The sequence below is a fragment of the Olea europaea genome, chromosome 21 (genome assembly GCF_002742605.1).
Source record: "Olea europaea var. sylvestris chromosome 21, O_europaea_v1, whole genome shotgun sequence".
Classification (NCBI taxonomy): domain Eukaryota; kingdom Viridiplantae; phylum Streptophyta; class Magnoliopsida; order Lamiales; family Oleaceae; genus Olea; species Olea europaea.
Window position 1 is genome coordinate 882213 of NC_036257.1, and position 20871 is coordinate 903083.

General features: G+C 33.5%; 1 protein-coding gene across 3 annotated transcripts; it reads left to right on the forward strand.

Moving 5' to 3' along the window:
* The first annotated feature begins 918 nt into the window (after nt 1-918).
* On the forward strand, nt 919-18500 carry LOC111370356 (actin-related protein 7). 3 transcript variants are annotated; one of them, XR_002698386.1, is made up of 8 exons: nt 919-1158; nt 13319-13531; nt 14020-14161; nt 15680-15924; nt 16150-16333; nt 17129-17196; nt 18074-18287; nt 18354-18500. XR_002698386.1 is itself a non-coding variant. In XM_022992027.1 (7 exons), the coding sequence occupies exons 1-7, from the start codon at nt 1081-1083 to the stop codon at nt 18224-18226; spliced, it is 1083 nt and encodes a 360-aa protein (XP_022847795.1). In that variant the 5' UTR covers nt 919-1080; the 3' UTR covers nt 18227-18420. The 3 variants fall into 3 exon arrangements, 1 of the variants encoding a protein (XP_022847795.1); XR_002698387.1 differs by lacking the exon at nt 18354-18500 and adding an exon at nt 17638-17900 and having other exon boundaries at nt 18074-18209; XM_022992027.1 differs by having other exon boundaries at nt 18074-18420.
* Nucleotides 18501-20871: the final 2371 nt, after the last annotated feature.

Below are 20871 nucleotides of genomic sequence, written 5' to 3' on the forward strand. Positions count from 1 at the left end.
GATATTTACTAATAGTTTGTTGGGATGAGGAAATTTGATCTTCAACGAGTTGTAGTCTTTCTTCTAAAGAGTGCTTTCTAAGATTTAAATTTTTAACAACTTTGATCATAGTTTCACAACTATCATAAAGTTGTATTGATGAAGATGATAACGAAGCTTGAGATGAGGTTTGCATGGTCTGTTTAATTCTTTCGGATATATTAAAATTAAATCATATCATTTCTCTACAAAAATTTAAAGTTTTTTCAAGCGTATAGAATTCTTTGAAAGGAGGGTCGAAAAATCTTTCTACTTGTTATAGTACTTCTGGCCAAAAGTTGGTTGCATATATTAAGTGCTTGTTTTGTGGCAATTTTCATCCAAATTTTAATGAATTATTGGACTACTAATAGTCGCAATTGTTGACTTCCCTCACACTTAAATGCAGAAGTGGGACCCATTAACGATTAAAAAAAATGAATTTTTAATCATCCAAATAGTGGAGCCGATTAGGCTCTAAAGTTAAAATTTGAAAATTAGAGTTGCGATAGTAAAATATTCTAAAATTTGAGGACTAAATATACAATTTCTAATTAACGAATTGAAGCCCCTATTTGGTCCAATTAAAAGTATGTTTGGTAAAGATTTTAATCCAATTAGCATTAATTTTTTGACTGTTATTTTACTATTTTAATTGTCATTTTTGAATTCTTCTCTCACTAGTAAGAATCACTTTATCTCTAACGGTCAAAAAATTAAATAACAAAATTCCTACAAAACAAACACTAAATCTCATCAAATTAAATTAAATTTTTCTTTCTTATTTTCAATCACGCAATCTTCAATAATATAATATTACGCATAAATCAAAAGCTTTTTATCATTTTAAAATCATCTATTTTTCAAAATAATATTATTATCCCATTTTAATCAAAATTAATTGGCGTGGGGGTGGGGAATGGGACGAAATAAGTGACCGTGACACTACGATTTAGCGACCGCCTATGAGTTTAGCAGCTCTCGCGTGTAGTTGCCGCCCTCTACTTTCAATTCCACAACCCCGAGAGAAAATCCCAGAAGCACACGCTCACAAGCTCGACGATGGAGGCAGTGGTTGTAGATGCTGGTTCTAAAATCCTTAAAGCCGGTTTTGCGGTTCCCGACCACCCTCCTTCTATGGTAATTTACCTTTCATTTCCTCATTTTTTTTTTGGTTCGCTTCCTCTATAAATAATGATTAAAAATTGACAATTTTCTGTTGGGAAGCTCGTAACTTAAGATTATCTAACAGGGGTTTCTGTTATTCTACACATTATTCGATTTCTTCTGGTTGAGTGTAATTGAAAGTTGAATCACTCTTGATTGGGGGTTTTAGAGTTTGGGTTTTTCCGGATGAATTGATTCATATTTTTCTAGGGTTTGAATTTCCATAAAAATGAAACAATTAAAGATAAACTCAAGAGTTTAGGTCCCAATATGCCAACAGTGATACTTTAGCCTCCCGGTAGCGTGGTCATTGTTTAACTTGAAGGCTCTAAGTAGCTGCTATATTATGCATTTGGCTTGCCACCACTTGAAAATAAATTTGGTGCTAGGGCCACATCGAAAGATTATACTTAATGGCATAGTAATGCATTGTTATGATAAGTAAAATAGAAATGCATTTTATTACCAAGGAAGAACCATGAGTAAGGGGAATGTAGGTTTCTTCCCCATTTTCATTGACTTACTGGGATGAGGAAGAATGCATTTTGCTGTATGAAGTTGACTAGCTTGAGCTAAAGATCCTCGTGTCTATTGAGTTCATCATGAATGTTCAATATGCCAATGTGTTTTAGAAAGATTTAAATCTTTCAAAAGAAACTTCTTCAGTGATTTTTCATTGAGGAAAGGGAAAAAACATTGAATTATAATCTACTGCATTAATGATCATCTTTATTATGATCAAAGTCATGTATGTTTAAAAGAAGAGAGTAAGTGTAAAAAGAAGAGAAGAAAAAAATAAAGGAAATCTTATTTGGCAAAGAATTGGAAGGAAAAGTTATTCAAGCATCTAGCCCCATGGTTTTAACCATAGTTATTAAAATCGGACCAGAACGGACCAGAACAAACAGTCTAGTCTAGCTTGAAACCGACGAACCGGATAGTGGTTTGGTCCGGTTGACATTAATTGGTCCATTATCAAAGGACCGATCAAGAACCACTCAAATTGACTAATACCGTTCGAATCGGACCAGTCGAGTAAAAATCAGATCTGGTTCGATCTAAACCATTTGTTACCAAATTGGTTTAAAGCAAAATTTAGTATCATATTTGCACTAGGAGAGAGTTTAAGAGATCGAAGCGTGGAGTGTGGTGTAGTCGGTTGGTGGCCTAAAACTTTTTAATTCCTATTCCTAAAATATTATCTTATTCCTAAAAATCATAAGTTACTTCTTAAACTGAAATCAAACCAACTTTATTTTTTCCAATAATTAAAGTAACACAAGTTAGAAATTTTTTTTCCCTTTCTTAAAATTTTTATCATAAAAAAGTTCTTCCAAGGTAATGTTCAGTGTGTGCTAACAACGGGTGCTAATTACTATTTACGGCTTGTAAGGTAAAGTCTATTTATGTTCAAATCTCTAGTGTAGTAGCTGCTTCCTCTACAACTACATCATAAGAAGGCAAAAAACAAAGTCTTGAACTATCGGAATTGTTCATTGTGCTCAAACAATCACTTGAGCACGGGTACTATTCACTGCTTGTAAACAGTACCGTAATAGTAAAAGTTTTCAAAAAAATTCAAAAATAAATTATTTATAGAATTGTAAATGTCGTGATATCATATGCCACCAAAAAAAAGGGTATTTCCTAATAATATTGAGAAAATGAGTTTAAAGTCAACCATCCTTAATAAGAATAAAAATAAAACTTTTGTCATTTCCAAAATTCTAATGTAATTTTGCTAAAACAATACTTAAATGAAATAACGAGTTTTTGGACAATCTTATTTCAAAGGATTTACTAATTAAAATCTCCACACAATTGGTCACTTCCCGAACTTTGATGTCAATCATAGTTGCCTGAAATGGGATACGTAAAGTGAGATAATTAAATCTCAATACGTGTGTACCATAAATTGTAAAGCGCATAAAATTTCGAAAATGAATCATATCATACATAAAGGAGACAAGAACATATCACACATAAAGGAGACAAGAAAAATACTGAACTTAGGTGGTAAAATTTCTTGTGCATAACGCTACTAAACTCCAATTCCTTATCATAAACTTATTCATATAAGTCCTGTAAAACTTATTCCGAAATGTAATTACACAATGGACTTTACGTAATGCACCTTGAATTTTGAAAGAAAAGGTGTAGAAATTAGACTTTTAGATGATATCTTTAAAGAAACTTGAAAGCTTTTCCCCTCTTTTCTTTTTTCTTCTATGTAGCTAACTGCCAAAAATTGAATTTGGTGTATGGCCGTGAGTACGTGTGTGGTGGTATGTGTTGTGTGTTTATTGTGCTTGTTGTTGTGTGTATTTTTAGGTGGGGAATGGAGGGACTAGTAAGGTAGTGTTTTATTTGAGAATATTTCCATATAATAAAGTATGTAATTTCCTCTATTTACATAATCTATCAATATATTGGCTTGTGTCTATATGTGTATAGAGCACTAATTGCCACTGTATATATTATAAGATACTTAAACGTTGCCATGTTTATGAAAAATGAATATTAACTTCCTCGAGAGATTATATTTACTTAAACTTATAAAGTTCTATTTGACTTAATAATTAAACCATATATTCCTATATTCCATTTAATATACATGATTATATAAATATATAATCACACATGCATAATGTATGCAATTTCCGTTTTTAAAATAGGAATTCTTGTAAATATCATAATTGAGTTAATTAAGTTAAATGATATAATCCAGTCACTCAATTTTTCCTTTCATTTCTGAATGACATTTGACCACCTATCGACTTCTTCTAAAATTCCCTTTATTTGACCGAAACATTGTTCACAGTCTAGAAAAAACAATTTTTTTTAAAATTTTGCAATTAGTCCTTTGAAAATTAAAAGCTTTTCATTTTGGTCCCCGAACTTTCAATTTTTTTACGGCATGTCCCAAATTCAAAAATAACCATCGACAAAGGGAATTTGGTCTGTTATAGTATTATTGATAGCTGAATCACTTAGATAAATCAAATAATGATAATACTATGCGTATGCAATAAGTCATCGTAATTGGTTCAGCTTAAAAAAGTTAATTAAAATCTAAGTCAAAATCAACAATTAATTTTAATTACACATTTCATGAGATTCACAACTTTTCAATAACACATTTTATTAATTTTTATCAAAATCTATTAAAAATCTAATTTTTTTTCTTAAGAAAGTGTAAAGGATAAAAGAATTAACAAAAAATTGATTAGTTATTGATTCGAAGAGGGGAGTCAAACTAGATATACGTATTTGAATGGTTATAAGCCAACTCTTGTAGATTTTTGATTATTGATTCTCTAATCCTTGAATATAAATCTTAGAACAAATGAATGTATAAAAGGAGAATGAAGATGTTAAAAGGAAATTTTGCGAGGGAAAGAGGAAAATGTTCAAGTGAGGATCCATATTGGATGTGGTGGGTAGTGGTTTTATTTGTGGTTTACGAGTGATTCATGTGTTTAACGTCTCACAAATTCGATGTGTGTTATTTACATGCTCTTATTTGGTATAGCTAAAAATCAAATTTTTAGAGATTTTGATAAAAATTGATAAAATATGTGGTTGAAGAGTTGTGGATTCCATAAATGTGCGAGTAATATTAATAGTTGATTTTGACTTATATTGTTATCAAGATTTTAATCCATACCAAACACGGGTTATATACATCAAAATTATATTACACAACACATATAAGATAATGATTTCTATTATTAAGATTTACCATTAATCATATTCTAATTTGTAATTTATTCGAATGCAGGTTGAAAGATATTTTATAATATTTCCTTTATAATTCATGATGTTATTATTGTACGCAGCAAAATTTTATTGGAAACAACGCTATTTTGTTGTTGGCGGTTATGTTGTCAGTTTTTATTTAAGCTCCCCAATACATTAGTGGCAATCCGAGTTTCATGATCAGAGTTATGAAAGTATTATCTCATTAAACAATCCATTTGAATCTCGTCCTTTGTCCCAAAAAATAGAATTTTTTGGTCATTTGGATTACCCTATCTCTTCTCTCCTCATATGTCACATTTTCTACCCTCATCCATCAGGTTGACCAGCCATAACCTCCGCTTGTAGTCCCTAGTAGTATGGAAGCAACGGTGGTGGTTGTTGGTTGTAATTGCGAACACATGTTATTCTAATTACGATGTGGATCTTGTGAGGGGGCAGGTGTTAACGGTAGTAGACAATCTTTGAAGAAAAGGTTGTTATGTTACCGAATGGTGCTTTATGTGTAAGAGAAATAGGGAGTCGATTGACTACTTGTTCATTCATTGTGATGGTGTTCGTTGGCTGTGGAACGATATTCTGGCTTCTCAATATATGGATTGGGTGTTGCCAAGGCGTATAGAGGACGTGTTGCAGATATGTAGGAAAAAGCTTCAAGATAAGAATAGCAAACTTGTTTGGATCTTATTCCATGATGTATTGTATGGTGTGTGGAGAAAAGGAACGGCCGCTGTTTTGAAGATTAAACACGGAAGACAGAGCAGTTTAGAGAATTATTTTATCTGATCCTGTATAATTAGTTTATGCTGCGACTACTAATCTGACTTACGAGCTGCCTAATTTCATGTTATTTCTATCTTGTATAAATCGATAATGCATTTCTTGTGTATTATTTTTTGATTAATAAAATTATGTGATTACGTACCAAAAAAATATTCCAACTCCATCATATGATAGGGGTTGAATAATGCTGATGTTTTCTTTGTCATGTTATCTAGCATAAAATTGTAATACTTTTGGTTAAATCTTTATAATTCGTGACTTTTTGTGTAGCCGGCTATGCTAGAATTTTAACCCTTGCATTTTTATTTTAACCTATGATTTTTTCTATTTAGACTTGAGGCTTAATTGTTTAATGGATTTTCTAGGACTTGAGGGGTTCGGACAAAAATGTTAACATATAGGGAATTAAAATGAGAAAATCAAAGGGATGATTTTAAAATTTTCTTTCTTGTTAAGGAAGTAATTCAATTAGGATTAATGTATATTAGGCAAGAGAACTCTTTTGGTTTATTTAGTTTCCATATATGTACACGTTACATTTATATATAATGAAAGAAGATGAGAGGAAGAGATTACCTTCTTCTCTCAAAAAGCTCATATCAAACTGTTCAAACATGGTATCAGAGTATCGTCTCTAGGTTTTGATAGTTTCTTCCTATTCTTCTTCTGACTTCCTTTTTGTCGTTTTATCAATTTTTTTCTTCTTCTGCTACTTCCTCTATTCGGTCCTTCTCTCGTATGGTTGGGAGTGTTTGAATAGTGTTATGAATTGGTTCTGTGGTGTCCAGTTAGTGGTTAATTAACACTGTCGAAGTCTAGTTGAGTGGCTTTGCAGCGACCCAACGTCGCTAGTGTCCAGTTGAGGGGTTTTTGCGTCGTTCGATCAGGAGGAGTTCTGTGGAGTTCGGCCGAAATTCTTATGGTGTGTTTGGTAGTTTTAGTAGGTTATGTGTTGGCGCGCTGCCATTTAATTTCTTCTTCTTCTTCCAGTGAAGTGGGTCTTCTTCTTCCGTGGGTGCTTTTGCAGGCGTTGATCTCTGCCTACTTAGGTTTCTTCTTCAGGCTTTAGATATCATTGAATAGTCTTTGTGGGCTATTTTAGTTTGTGTTTAACTCATGGGGCTTTAGTAACTTATTGGTGAGGATTTTTGGCCTGTTGCCATGATTAGTTTTGGGCTCCTTTAATTATTATTGATTTTATTGTTGGTTTGTGGTCCTTTATTATTGTTTGTAGATTTTGTGGATAGTATAATGTCATTCAAGATGGAGATGTTCAAGTTGACGGGACCCATGGCACTTGAAAAATTAAATGAATGAAATTATACTTATTGGGCTAGGTGTATTGAGGTCTTCTTGTGGCGCAAGGGGTTATTTAACCACTTGATTTTAGACAAGTCGTTTTTCAAGCCCTCAGAAAGTGATTTTGCAAAGATTGATTTTACTCTCAATGATCGATGAGATCAAGAGGATAATGCAATCATTAGACTCATGATTAGTATTGAACCTTATATCGGGTCTTCATCTCTCTCTATATGTCTACGGCTAAACAAATTTGGGAGCATCTTAAACATATACATTTTGGATTTGGAAATATTACTCGGATTTATGAGACGTGTAAACAATACTTTAGACTTGAAAAGGGCTTCTCTAGTCTTGTTGAATATTATAATAAGTTTTTGGCTGTGTTAGGAGAGGAATGTGCACCAATCCCTTTCTCTGGATTTGAAGATTATGGAAAAACAATAGGAAGATATAGATGTTAAATTCCTTATTGGACTTCTGTCGGAATTTAAGACAGCCTGAGCCCAGATATTAGGTGGAAAAGAGTTTCTCAGTCTTGTAGAGACATTTTCTCGTATTTAGTTCTCTACTTTATGAGATAGTACACCCAATGGAGATCGTTCTGATTTGGAAATGCAATAGGAAGATATAGATGTTGTTAAATTCCTTATTGGTTTTTTGTCGGAATTTAAGACCATCTAAGCCCAAAAATTAGGTGGAAAAGAGTTTCTCAGTCTTGTAGAGGCATTTTCTCGTATTTAGTGATCTACTCTATAAGATAGTACACCCAATGGAGATCGTTATGCTTTTATTGCCTGGGGTGTCTCGTTCAAGTATGGACGTAGTTTTAGTCCTCGATGTGGACGAGACATCAGAGACAGCGATTGTTCGGGAAATCGTGAACCTCGAAAATGTACATAATGTGGTCAAATAGGTCACTCCGTTGATTATTATTGGAATTTTCATGGCAAACCATCTGCATCTAGCAATTAGGTCTCGTCTAATGAGGATCATCACCTAGTATTTGAACTAATGACTAACTTTAGTGCATCATAAGGGTTTGATCTCTTGTTTGTACCATGGGATGAGTATGCTGAGTTCTTAGCTCATAAATAGCCTGTTTCCACTTCTATGGTCGCACTCACTTAGTCAGGTACTAAACCTTCTCACTGTCTATTGTCATCCTCTTACAATCTATGGATTATCGGTTCTGGAGCAACTGGACGCATGGTTGGTTTGTCTGCTTCTTTCATTGATTATCATCCTGTTATTTCTTCCACGTGTCACTTTTGCTAACGGTTCCCAAACTAATGTTGTAGGCTCAGGCAATGCCCATCCTAGTCCTAATATTGATTTGTCGGCTGTCCTTAATGTCCCTGGCTTTCCCCTTAGTTCGTTGTCTTTGTAAAATTATCACATCTCTTCGGTATTCTGTAACATTTTATCCTTGTATGTTTTTCAGGATCTTAAGATGAAGAGTGATTGGTATGGGGGCATGAAGTTAGTTGTTTATATTAGTTGGATCTTTTATCGGTCTCTCCTCCTCGAGCTCTATAGCCTTCCATTTCACACACGTGTGGCATCGTCGTCTTGATCACCATTCTTTATCCACTTTAAAACATTAAGTCGTGAGTCTTCATTATGTATCCTTTCTTAAGTGTGAAGTTTGTCAGTTTAGCAACTATTATCGTGTTTTTTTCTTTACGAACTGATAGTCGTGTTTTCAGTTTATTTGAGTTAGTTCATTCTGATGTGTGGGGATCAATCAATAATTTTCAATAGTTTGTCATTTATGGATGATTATTCTCGTATGACTTGGTGATTCCTAATGAAAAATCGTTCTAAGTTACTTTCTATCTTTCAAGTCTTTCGTACTATGATCAAAATTCAATTTAACGAAAAAATCCGTATTTTGCTTTTTCATAATGCTAAAAAATATCTGATTCTTTTGCTTCCTATCTATCTTCCAAAGGCATTATTTATCAAGTATCTTGTGCATATACTCTACAACAAAATGAAGTTGCAGAACATAAAAATTGTCATTTATTAGATGTTGCTCGTGCTCTTCTTTGTCATATGCATGTCCTAAATGTTTTTGGAGTGATACTGCCCTTACTGCATGCTATCTCATTAATCGCAAGCCATTTTCTGTTTTGGACGATGCATCTCCCTTCTCTCTTTTGTTTTCCTCTCTCCACCATATTCGTTACCTCTCGAGGCCTTTTGATGTGTTATGTGCATCACTTTGCTTCTGGTCATGACAAACTTGACTCTCGTCCTATAAGATGTATTTTCCTTGGTTTTTCGCAAACGCAAGAGGGGTATCGTTGTTACAATCCTTCTCTACAACGTTACTTTGTAAGTGTGGACGTCATTTTCGATGAGTATACCATATTTCTCTGATCATAGTATATCTCTCGAATCCACTCGAGATCCCGTAAGCTTACTCGTTCCATATCCACCGGTTGGTATTTCTTCGGAACCTACCTTGTCTTCGTCTACTACACTAGGGTCGTCCTGTTCTCGTAAGGATCCGCCTCCTCCTTTACAAGCTTACAGCTGACGATCTAGGCCACCATCGTCTGTGTCCCCATCCATCAACTTGAAGTCTACAGATCCTGCTTTTGTTATCTATTCTGATTTTGAGTCATTGCCTATTGCTCTCCGTAAAGGTAAATGTACTTATGTCACTAATCATCCTATCAGCCACTTTTTCACTTTTGATTCGTTGTCGCCTTCATTTTCCTATTTCATACCCATCTTTTTAGTGTTTTTGTACTTGAGACAGTGACAGAAACCTTATCTGATCCTGAGTGGCTAAAGGCTATGGAATTAGAAATAGCAGTCTTACACGAGAATAAGACTTAGGACCTTTTTTCTTTACCACCTGGTATAGATTACGTTGAGATGTTTTCTCCAGTAGCTAAGATTTCTTTTATTCGAGTTTTGATTTCTATTGCCGCTAATTGTGATTGGCCATTGTCTTAATTAGATATTAAAAATGCATTCGTTCATGATGAACTGCACGAGAAGGTTTATATAGAGCAACCACCTGAGTTTGTTGCTTAAGGGGAGTATCCGAACTATGTTTGTAAGTTGGAAAAGGCTTTATATGGGTTAAAGCAATCATAAAGGGCGTGGTTTGGAAAGTTTTTCGAGGTTGTTCTGAAATTTGGTCTCCAGAGGTGTCAGACACATCATTTAGTATTTTATCTACAAATTGGGACTGGTCATATTATCCTTATAGTTTATGTAGATGATATTATAATCACAGGTGATGATACAGATGAGATTGTCCGTTTGAAATAGTTTCTATAAAAATATTTCCAGACTAAAGATAAAGATCTAGGGAAGTTTCGATATTTTTTAGGTATTGAAGTTGTTAGGTCTCAGGCAGGTATCAACTTATCTTTAAGAAAAATATGTACTTGACATGTTAAATGAGACAGGTCTTCTTGGAACTCGTCCAGATGACATTCCCATGAATCATAATGTAAAGCTTTTGAAGGATGAAGGAGAATTATTTGGTGAACCAGGAAGATATTGTCGTTTGATTGGAAAATTGAATTATCTTATTTTCACACGACCAGATATTTCTTATGCAGTTAGCGTCATTAATCAATTCTTGGATGCTCATTGGGTTTCTTATTGGAAAGCTGTGATACGTATTATTCGGTATTTGAAAAAACTCCAGGTCTAGGATTATTGTATAAGCCAAATGGATATATCAAAGTCGAAGGGTTTACAGATGTAGATTGGGCAGGATCTCTGTCAGATAGACGATCCACTACTGGTTTTTGTATTTTTCGGTGATAATCTTGTCTCTTGGAAAAATAAGAGACAAAATGTTGTAGCAAGGTCAAGTGCAGAAGCGGAATATAGGGTGATGGCTCATACTAGTGAGTTGGTTACAACACTTTTTTCAATAAATCAATCTCACCTTCTACTCCCATAGTGACGTTTTGTTATAATTAGTTTGCTCTACATATTGCATCCAATTCAGTCTTTCATGAAAGGAACGAGCATATAGGGATGTCAATGAGCCCAGCCAGCTCTCGAATCGAAACTCGAAGCTTGGGCTTGGTTCGAGTAAAAATAGTTTGGACTTTTTTGGCTCGAGCCTTCCAGAGCTTTTTCTCGGCTAAAAATTTAGGTTAGACCTGAGCTTTCAGCTCCAGCCTTAGCNGGACTTTTTTGGCTCGAGCCTTCCAGAGCTTTTTCTCGGCTAAAAATTTAGGTTAGACCTGAGCTTTCAGCTCCAGCCTTAGCTGAGTCGTTCTTTTTATTTTTTTTTAATTCGTGACAAGTCTAATATTTTTTTTAAAGAATTTAAAATGTGTAATTTATACGAATTATACATTCAATACAAGTTATAGTTTGAATATAAGCCCCTATTCGACCCTCACTAATTTCCATTTCATTTCTCTCTTACACAAACTTCCATAAAATAATATTACACATAAATAAAAAAATTTTTCTTCTTTTTCAATTACTCATTTTTCAAAAAAAACATTATTCCACCCATTTTCATTTCCATAAAATGAGGGCCAAACGGGGCTAAGAGTTCAAGTCTTTGAATATCGATATTCTTTAGCATTAAATAAAAGCTACAAGAACACAACTAACCTAGTAACAATTAATTTTTGTATTACAAAATCGATTTATATACCGAACAACATATGTGAAAATAAAATCATCTAAGGATAGTACTAAATTCAATTTACTTGTAAAAATAATAATATTATTTTTTTTATGTTCCTATCACGTAATCTGGTTCAAAAGTCAAATGTATGGCTAAACTTCAAAATTTTGTTTATAGTAATTGATTAAAATTAGAAACAAATTAATTAGTTAAGTTGTACATTAAAATTTCAAAAAATAACTTATTGCTAGCTAGATATTAAGAATCATAAGGCAGACATGTACGGTATCCAGCTCCCACATCATTGGCATTGGAAATTTTCTTCCTAAGACAATAATGCTTTGCAGTCTTCCACTCTTATATGGGTATAAAGAATATGGATATTCAAAGACTAGACAATCTAACAGGCAACAGTTGTCTTTTTCATTGTTATTATTATTATTATTTTTAATTCTATTTTTTTTACGGGGCAAAAAATGCCTGTGTTGCTCGATGAGCCACACGTGTTGGCTTGAGCTTGAGCTGAAACCCCAAAAAGGGGCTCGGCTTAAGCCTCGGCTCTATTCCTTTGAGCCATGAGCTGGGCTGGATTGGGCTTTTTCTAGGCCGAGCCATGGGTCACCCAAGCTAACGAGCCAAATTACACCCTGTAAGCATATTGAAGTTGACTGTCACTTTGCTCGGGACAAGATAGTAAGTGGTGATATTTGCACACCGTTTGTGAAGACCGGAAACCAGCTTGCTGATATATTTATGAAGTTGTTGTACAGTAATCGATTGAGATTTCTTCGTTCCGAGATGGGATCATTTGATATATATGCTCTAACTTGAGGGGGAGTGTTAGGGAAGTAAATCAATTAGGATTATGTCTATTAGGCAAGAGAACTTTTTGGTTTATTTAATTTCCATATATGTACACGTTATTTTTCTATATAATGAAAGAAGATGTGAGAAGAGATTACCTCCTCCTTTCAAAAGTTCATATCAAACCGTTCAACATTCCTTGAGTAGAAATGTGGAGTTAACAACAATTGAGGCACGCAATACAACCCTTTAAGACGCCTATAACACAACTAACAGATGAAATTGATTTCTAGCGACTTCAATGTATGCATCTTATAATACGTAGCAGTTAGGGCAATGTTTATGCACAGAGTAATCTACCATCCTTACGAGCATTTCAAAGTGCATTTGTTTGTGTTGCATAACTATGAGGTTTATCTTACTAGATTTGTGTGACATAAGCAAGTGGAAATCCATTTGATTTATTGAAGTTGATTGCGAAGAATGAAGTATCCTCATATCTATCCATGTGCCTTCAATTGAATTTCTAATTAATAGTTGATATATTAACCTAACGTTGCTTTGCTGCTTAACTATTCCAGTGTTAATTAGATTACTATTTAATCTCTAATTTAACATTTAGTAAATACTTAAATCAGAAAATGGACTAGATTTTTGAAAATGCTAATTTAAATGATTATTTCTTTGTTTATCTGTGATTTTGCCTGTTGATGATTCTAGTGAGGAATTTCCATCATTTTTCAAATTTTTATTCCAAATTTTTTGCTATAGTTCATTAGTTTCTGTTTAGCATGTCATTTATGATTTAAGTTGAAGGTTTTCTTTCTTTTTTATCTTAACTAACTTTTTTCGTTGACATTGTAGATGATTCCAACTCAGATGAAATGCCTGCCTGGAGATGAGTCCTCTACTGATGATTCCTTGCATGAGGTAATTGTTGATCCTGTTGTCCGAGGCTTTATCAGCGACTGGGATGCCATGGAAGATTTGTTAGACCATGTTCTTTATAATGGTCTTGGATGGGAAATTGGAAACGAAGGGCAAATTTTATTTGCAGATCCACTTTCAAATCCGAAGGTTTGGCGAAGTTTTTTCATGTCTTTCTAGTAAACTTGACCAAAAAAATAAATAAATAAAAAAAATTGAATCTATCCTGCACGTGCATATTGAAGACTACATTTAACTAAATAAATTTGTTTCCTCTTAACGACAACTTTTAGATGAGATGATTTTTCTTCTCCATGCTGTATGAAATTTATTTCTGGTTGACATCTTGAATTTCATGTCCCTAACGAAAAAGATTTTGCTGTGTCATGTCACATTGTAAGGACTAGTACCCTAGTAAACTGAGAAGGAAAAGAGTTGATCTGTATCTAAATTTGTAGCTTATGAAATATCTTGAAGGATTATGTTAATTCATTATCCATATTGCACTTGAAAGCATGCAGAAGTCTCAAGTGATATGTCAATGAACCAATTTATTACATTGATTTCTTTGTCATGGAATTTTTTATTGTTTTGATGATTATTTTGATCTTATAGTTGATTCACTTATCTATTAACAGGCTGCAAGAGAACAGTTGGTGCAGTTGATGTTTGAACGGTTTAACATCTCAGGCTTTTACGCATCTGACCAAGCAGTATTATCACTTTATGCAGTAGGACGCATCTCAGGCTGCACTGTGGATATTGGACATGGCAAGATGGGTATGTGCAACTTTATTAGTTGCTTTTGAAAATGATGTTTATAAAATAACTCGTGGTGCTAAGAAGATATGCATACTTCTTTTTGGCTATACCTCTTGATTGGTTGGTCTTAGCACTATGAATTATTTTACTATTGACTTTTTTGTTCTATCAAGCATATTTGTGAGTTCTCTTGGGAAGGACTGTTGGGATTCCCCTATTTTAGTCACCTGGATAATATAAACTATTATCCTTTAGCTGTGTGCTGAAGGCACAATATTCAACACGATATTCCACGAGAATATAGAAGTTTGCTTGTTGGAAAGTGGTTGCTCAATTGGAGCATGTAATTTTGTTGTAAAGGGTAGAAATTGGGAGGGCTACTCTATAGGCGTCAAATGGGCTAGGCCACCCAGGCACAGCCCAACCAAAGCCTATCAAGGCGTGCGGGTCTGGCTTCTGAAGCCTGTTTCCCAAGTGGGCTGCTTTTTATTTGTTAGTTTTGTTTTATTTTGATAATTGACTAGGAACAATATATATTATAGACAGCAAAGCTCTGGTGTCCCCCATGCTGACGATCTAAATGTGTGACGACTGGACTGGCATGGCCCAACTTTGCTGTTTTCTAGCCATTTCTGCAGCTCAGAAATTCAAATCTCAGAGAATAGCATGATGCCTTCTCATGATACACATACTTCAATACTGTGGTTGAAAATCCTGTAACTATTAGCAATGATGTCTTCCAGGTGACTCCAGAATTTTCTTCCTAGATTTCAGTCCAACCTATAGTCCAGGAAATGCACCCCCCCCCCCCCCCCCCCCCCCCCACACCTTTTTTTTTGGGAGTTTTTTTTTTTTTTTTTGGGGAAAAAAACAGGCGTGCGGGTCTGGCTTCTGAAGCCTGTTTCCCAAGTGGGCTGCTTTTTATTTGTTAGTTTTGTTTTATTTTGATAATTGACTAGGAACAATATATATTATAGACAGCAAAGCTCTGGTGTCCCCCATGCTGACGATCTAAATGTGTGACGACTGGACTGGCATGGCCCAACTTTGCTGTTTTCTAGCCATTTCTGCAGCTCAGAAATTCAAATCTCAGAGAATAGCATGATGCCTTCTCATGATACACATACTTCAATACTGTGGTTGAAAATCCTGTAACTATTAGCAATGATGTCTTCCAGGTGACTCCAGAATTTTCTTCCTAGATTTCAGTCCAACCTATAGTCCAGGAAATGCACCCCCCCCCCCCTCCTTCAAACAGTCCTTTAAATTCTGGAAGGTGATATTGCATCCAAAAATGAAAATGGGCGGTTAGAGATTGGATGAGGAAGAGGATAGGGGACAGCGGGGAACAGGGTGATTGGATGAAAGGGAGGGCTGCAGGTGGCTGTGGTGGAGAGCTGCGGAAGAATGTGACTTTCTGTTCTCTTTTTTTTTGTCCTTTACTGATCTTGCCACGAAATAAACTGTCAGATATTTGTATTGTATATAATTATGATTACGATTCTTGCAACTTGATTTGGTGTTGCAAACTTTCAGATATTGCAACTGTAATTGAAGGTGCGGTTCAGCAGATATCTTCAAGAAGATTTGAACTAGGTGGGTTGGATTTGACGAACCTTCTTGCACAAGAACTTGGTAAATCCAATCCTCTTGTGAACCTTAGCATATCTGATGTTGAGAAAATAAAGGAGCAATATGCATGTTGTGCTGATGATGACGAGGCTTATGAGAAACTCCAGCTGTCATGCCCAGAGGAGCAACACACACTACCTGATGGACAGGTTTATACATCAAAATCAATTCATTTGTAAATTAACGTTTGATCACCTTTTAATGCATGTTGGAAACATAGAGTCATAGACATGCTTGCAGGTTTTTCATGGCGAATTGTGATATGGGACTGATGGCCTTCATTTTCTTTCCATCTCATTTGTTTTCTCTTTCCTGTTCTTTTATGAGCAAGGGAAAGACTACAAATTAATCCTACTTTATGTTGGTTGTTTCAGGTGATAAAAATTGGAAGAGAAAGATATACTGTTGGGGAGGCCTTATTCCAACCATCTATTTTGGGTCTACAGGCACATGGAGTCGTTGAACAGCTGGTTCATTGTATTTCAAATGTGTCATCCGAGAATCACCGACAGCTGCTGGAAAATACTGTACTTTGTGGTGGAACTGCTTCCATGAGTGGTGAATTTTTATCTAATCATGTGAACTGAATGAAATATATAGCATCATCATGGCTTCTTTGTTTTACGTTCATTTTTAGCTGCCTTATTTTTACAATCAGTGATAAATTCTCTTTCCAGAAGCTTACAATTTGTCACGGTTATGTCTTCCATCACACTCCACTGCCTTTCTGTATTTTTAATCACTGGATATTATATGCTTATGTTTATCTCATCATAAGGTTTGCAGTTAATAGTTTTTATTGGGACATTTGTTTAACACTTTTAGATGATATGATCAATTGACGGAGCTCTCTGTAATTTATTCATCAATAAATTAATCTTTCTAATCACAATTCATCCAGTATTCAGGATTGGACTTTGAAATTATAAAACCAGCCAGTTTTCAACTATTATTTTGAAGTATTTAGATATTACAATCAGTTATTGATTTGAGCTATAAACTCCATAACTTGGAAAGGTAAGCTCTCTCTTGAAGCATAGATTGTGGTGGTTACTCTGGATACTTAGCAACAAGTAGGATCTTCTGTTGTTGGTGACAAGGTATTTCATTCGCAACTATTCCTTTGTTCAATTGTAGGCTCTGGCCTTCCTAAATTGGTGGCAGCTTTTGAAAAATTGTCTTTGAACTTTCTCAAATGGACTACAGTCGAATTTTAGAAGATTAGATAGAGATACCTGTTTTACTGTTGAACTATAGGGATGAAAAGACTTTGCAATGAGTGTTTTTTAGTTGTGCAAAAGATTGGTGCTATTCTAAGTGGCTGACACCATAATTTGTTGCTTGATATTGCAGGTTTTGAAGATAGATTTCAGAAAGAAGCTAGTCTTTGCTCCTCAGCTATTCGTCCTTGTGTTGTCAAGGTAACTTAATAAGCTAGTCTTTTATATGTGCACTTTCTTTGTAGCTTTGCTCTATGATTAAGGATTTTGCTGTGCTCAATCATAATTGTGCCCTTGTGGACAGTTCTTATTTGGTTTGCTTTATCTAAATATAATGAATTTCCATCTGCTTCCTCCGCATAAATGTGGTTCAGCAAACCATCATTGTTCAATTAGTCTGCAAAAGATATCATGTACCTTTGATAATAAGATGAAGATGGTGCAGTTGGAAGGAACCCTTCAGCATTTTGAATTTGTTCAATTATGCGAGTTAGTTGATGTTTAGAAACTGAATTTCTATCAAACACAAAAAAGGAGGAAGACTTCTTTGGAGTTTTTTGATATCAAGAATGGCATTAAGATAGACATTATCTTTGTTATGCTTTTCAAATTGGCAACCTTTATTGTCTAGTTTGTCTATAGGGGCTATGCAGTCCAGGTGAAAGTTAGAAATATTGCCACATAGATGACAGTAAGTGGTGACAACGAGAAGGCCTTTGAGATATCACCGAGCTTCCTATCAATCCCGGTGCTTTGGATCCCATTGGATTTGATTTGGAGAATGAGCCTTAAAATGATCATATTGATTCTCATCCAAAATATTGGTGATGCTCATTTCCTTAAAGCAATCTGATGGATAGATTAAGGAGAACGGAGGAAGACTAGTATCTAACCATAATCAAAAGGTACAATGGTCCAAGCGAAACAACAAAAATAAATCATTCGAAGTTTGTTTATTTACCAGATGAATATGTCCAAGCAAGTTCTACTATTTGTCTTTGTGTCTAATCACTGGAAACAATGCTGCATATTTTTGGGTGTACATAAATGGTTTCTTCTAATAGTCTGTTCATTGCAGCCTCCAGAATATATGCCGGAGAATTTAAGCAAGTTTTCTGCATGGGTGGGAGGTGCAATAATAGCCAAAGTAGTGTTTCCTCAAAATCAACATGTGACCAAAGCAGATTACGATGAAACTGGGCCTTCTATTGTTCACCGCAAATGTTATTGAGGAACATCAAACTGTTGATCATTGTTAGTTTAGTAATTTTGATTATGAAGTTGTTCTGGTTGTCAAGTGTAGCAAACTGTTGATCATTGTTAGTTTAGTAATTTTGATTATGAAGTTGTTCTGGTTGATCAAGTGTAGCCCTGCACTGTGATGTTTCCTGAGGAAATTCTGGATTTATTAGCTTATTTCTTGTGTCCTTTGTAATGCACGATAACAGGTTTGCTGTGCTGAAAGTTAGAATGACGAGGGAGAACATGCAACTCCTTTGTAACTAGGGTGACATGAAGCAAGTGCAACTCCGCAAAATTTTCCAAAAAAATAGTTTTTTATTTTTCAAAGCTTCAAAAAAGTTGTTTAACTTCCATCCCCTCCCCCCACCCCGCACCCCATTCGTTCTGAAGCTGAACTTTCGTTTTTCTCCTTTTTCTTGTTATCAGGCTGATTTTTCATTATCTATTTCTTTTATCTCATTGTTGTTTCTTTTGATTGTTACATAACCTTTTAACTTCTTATTTTTTTCTCTCTCCTTGTTTAGCCAGTTTCGATTCTTCATTTCCACAAAATCTGTTAAAGAGTTTTGCTTTAATCCCCTTGTATCATCATAATAATCATTATATTTTTTTCATGTTTTTCAGTTTTTTCTTGTTTTTCAATTTCGATATGAAGCATAAAATTGGCAAATTTTGAATAGTTAAATCTATATTTCTTCTTTTATATATATATATATGTATATATAAAACATGTAATAAGATGTTTAGAAGATAAATGTGTAGAGTTACAAATTTAAAAGCAACTTAAAAAGACAGATTATAAATTTTGCAAAGATATTTTTACCCCACAAACTTATGGAGCCTCTAGTTCAAGAAAAAATAAAGAATAAAAGAATAAAAGACATTTTAAGAAAAGATACTTTTTTAGAAAATCTAATAAGAGAAAACCATACTTGGATGAAAAAAGACATGTTAGGAAATTTAAACCAGAAAAAACTTATATTAAATAGACTTAGTTGTTATGTTTGTAATAGTAATGAACATTTATCTAAGACTTGTCCAAAAAGAATAAATAAATATGATAAGAAAAGTACATTAATAGAATGCACTAATGAAAATTTAATACAATTAGATAAATATATTTCAGATAAAAAATCTATTTATAGTATTATATCAACAGAAGATAAAAATTTAGAAGTAAATAAAGAATCTGATTATGAAATAATAGATGAATTCTCTAATATAAGACTACAAGAAGAATCGGAATCAGAAGAAGAACTAAATTTAATGAATAATGTAATTATAGAATGTTTACATAATTGACAAAAATATAAAGGAGCAGATAATATAGCTTGTTATTTATGTAATTGGTATCCTGTAAGAAAATTTAGAGTCAAATGCTTAGAATGTTATAAAGAAGCATGTATAAAATGTTTAGAAGAAAAGAATCTTATTGAAAAAGAAGAAATCAATTCAGAAACTTTAAAAGAAAGAATTGAAATTTCAGAAATAAAAATTCTCAGAAAAAGAATAGAAGGTTTAGAAGAAATGCAGAAATTTATAATAAATAAAATAGAAATGTTAGAATATAATAATAAGGGAAAAACAATAGAAATAGAAGAACAAAGTCAAAGTACAGAATATAAAGAAAAATAATATGTTCATGTAATATGTAATCCAGAAAAATTTAAAAGTATTAAGGTAAAATGTTATATAAGAATAGGACAATATGAAATAAAATGTTTAGGTTTGATATACTCAGGATGTAGTAATTGTATCATTAATAAGAAATTAATTCCAGAACAATATATAACATACTCAGATAAACCAATAGAAGCACAACAAATGGATGGAGAACTTTATACTTACACAGAACTATTACAATCAAATAGTAAGATTAGTTTTGAGACAAATTGTGGTAGAAGTATTGAATATACCTTACCAAAAGAATCAGTTTGAGTTAGACCTTTAAATATTAAAGACACGGATTTTTATTATAGGATTAAGCTTTTTATTAAAAGACAATGGAAGTGTTACAATTACTAAAATTTTTTTACATTTACAAAAACATACATTATTTACACCAACACAGATTACTTATTTTCCATCAGAGTGCATAGAGAAGCGTGGTGGAAGTAGTGGCAGTAATAATTATAATTGTAAATGTGAAAAAGAAAGAAAATGTCAATTGATAGAAGAAGATAATTTAGAAGAAATAAATTCTGAAATTTTAGAAGAAGATAACTTAGATTTTGGAACTATAGAACTAATTGATAATGAAAAAATCTATTATATGTTAATAACAGAACAAGAAATAGAAAATTTAATTTCTAGATTAGAAAAGATGAAAATAATAGGAGAAAATGTTTTAAAATACTGGGAGAAAGATAAAATATTACGTGAATTAAAAATCAAGAATCCAGAATACATAATTAAAAATAAGAATATAGAAGCAACAAATTTAGACTTAGAAGATTTTAAAATACATATAAAAGAACTCTTGGAATTATGAGTAATTAGAAAATCAGATAGTTCTCATAGATCAGCAGTCTTTATAATTAGAAAACATTCAGAAATTGTTAGAGGAAAAAGTAGAATGGTTATTAATTATAAAAGACTTAATGATAATACTATAGATTATGCTTATAACATACC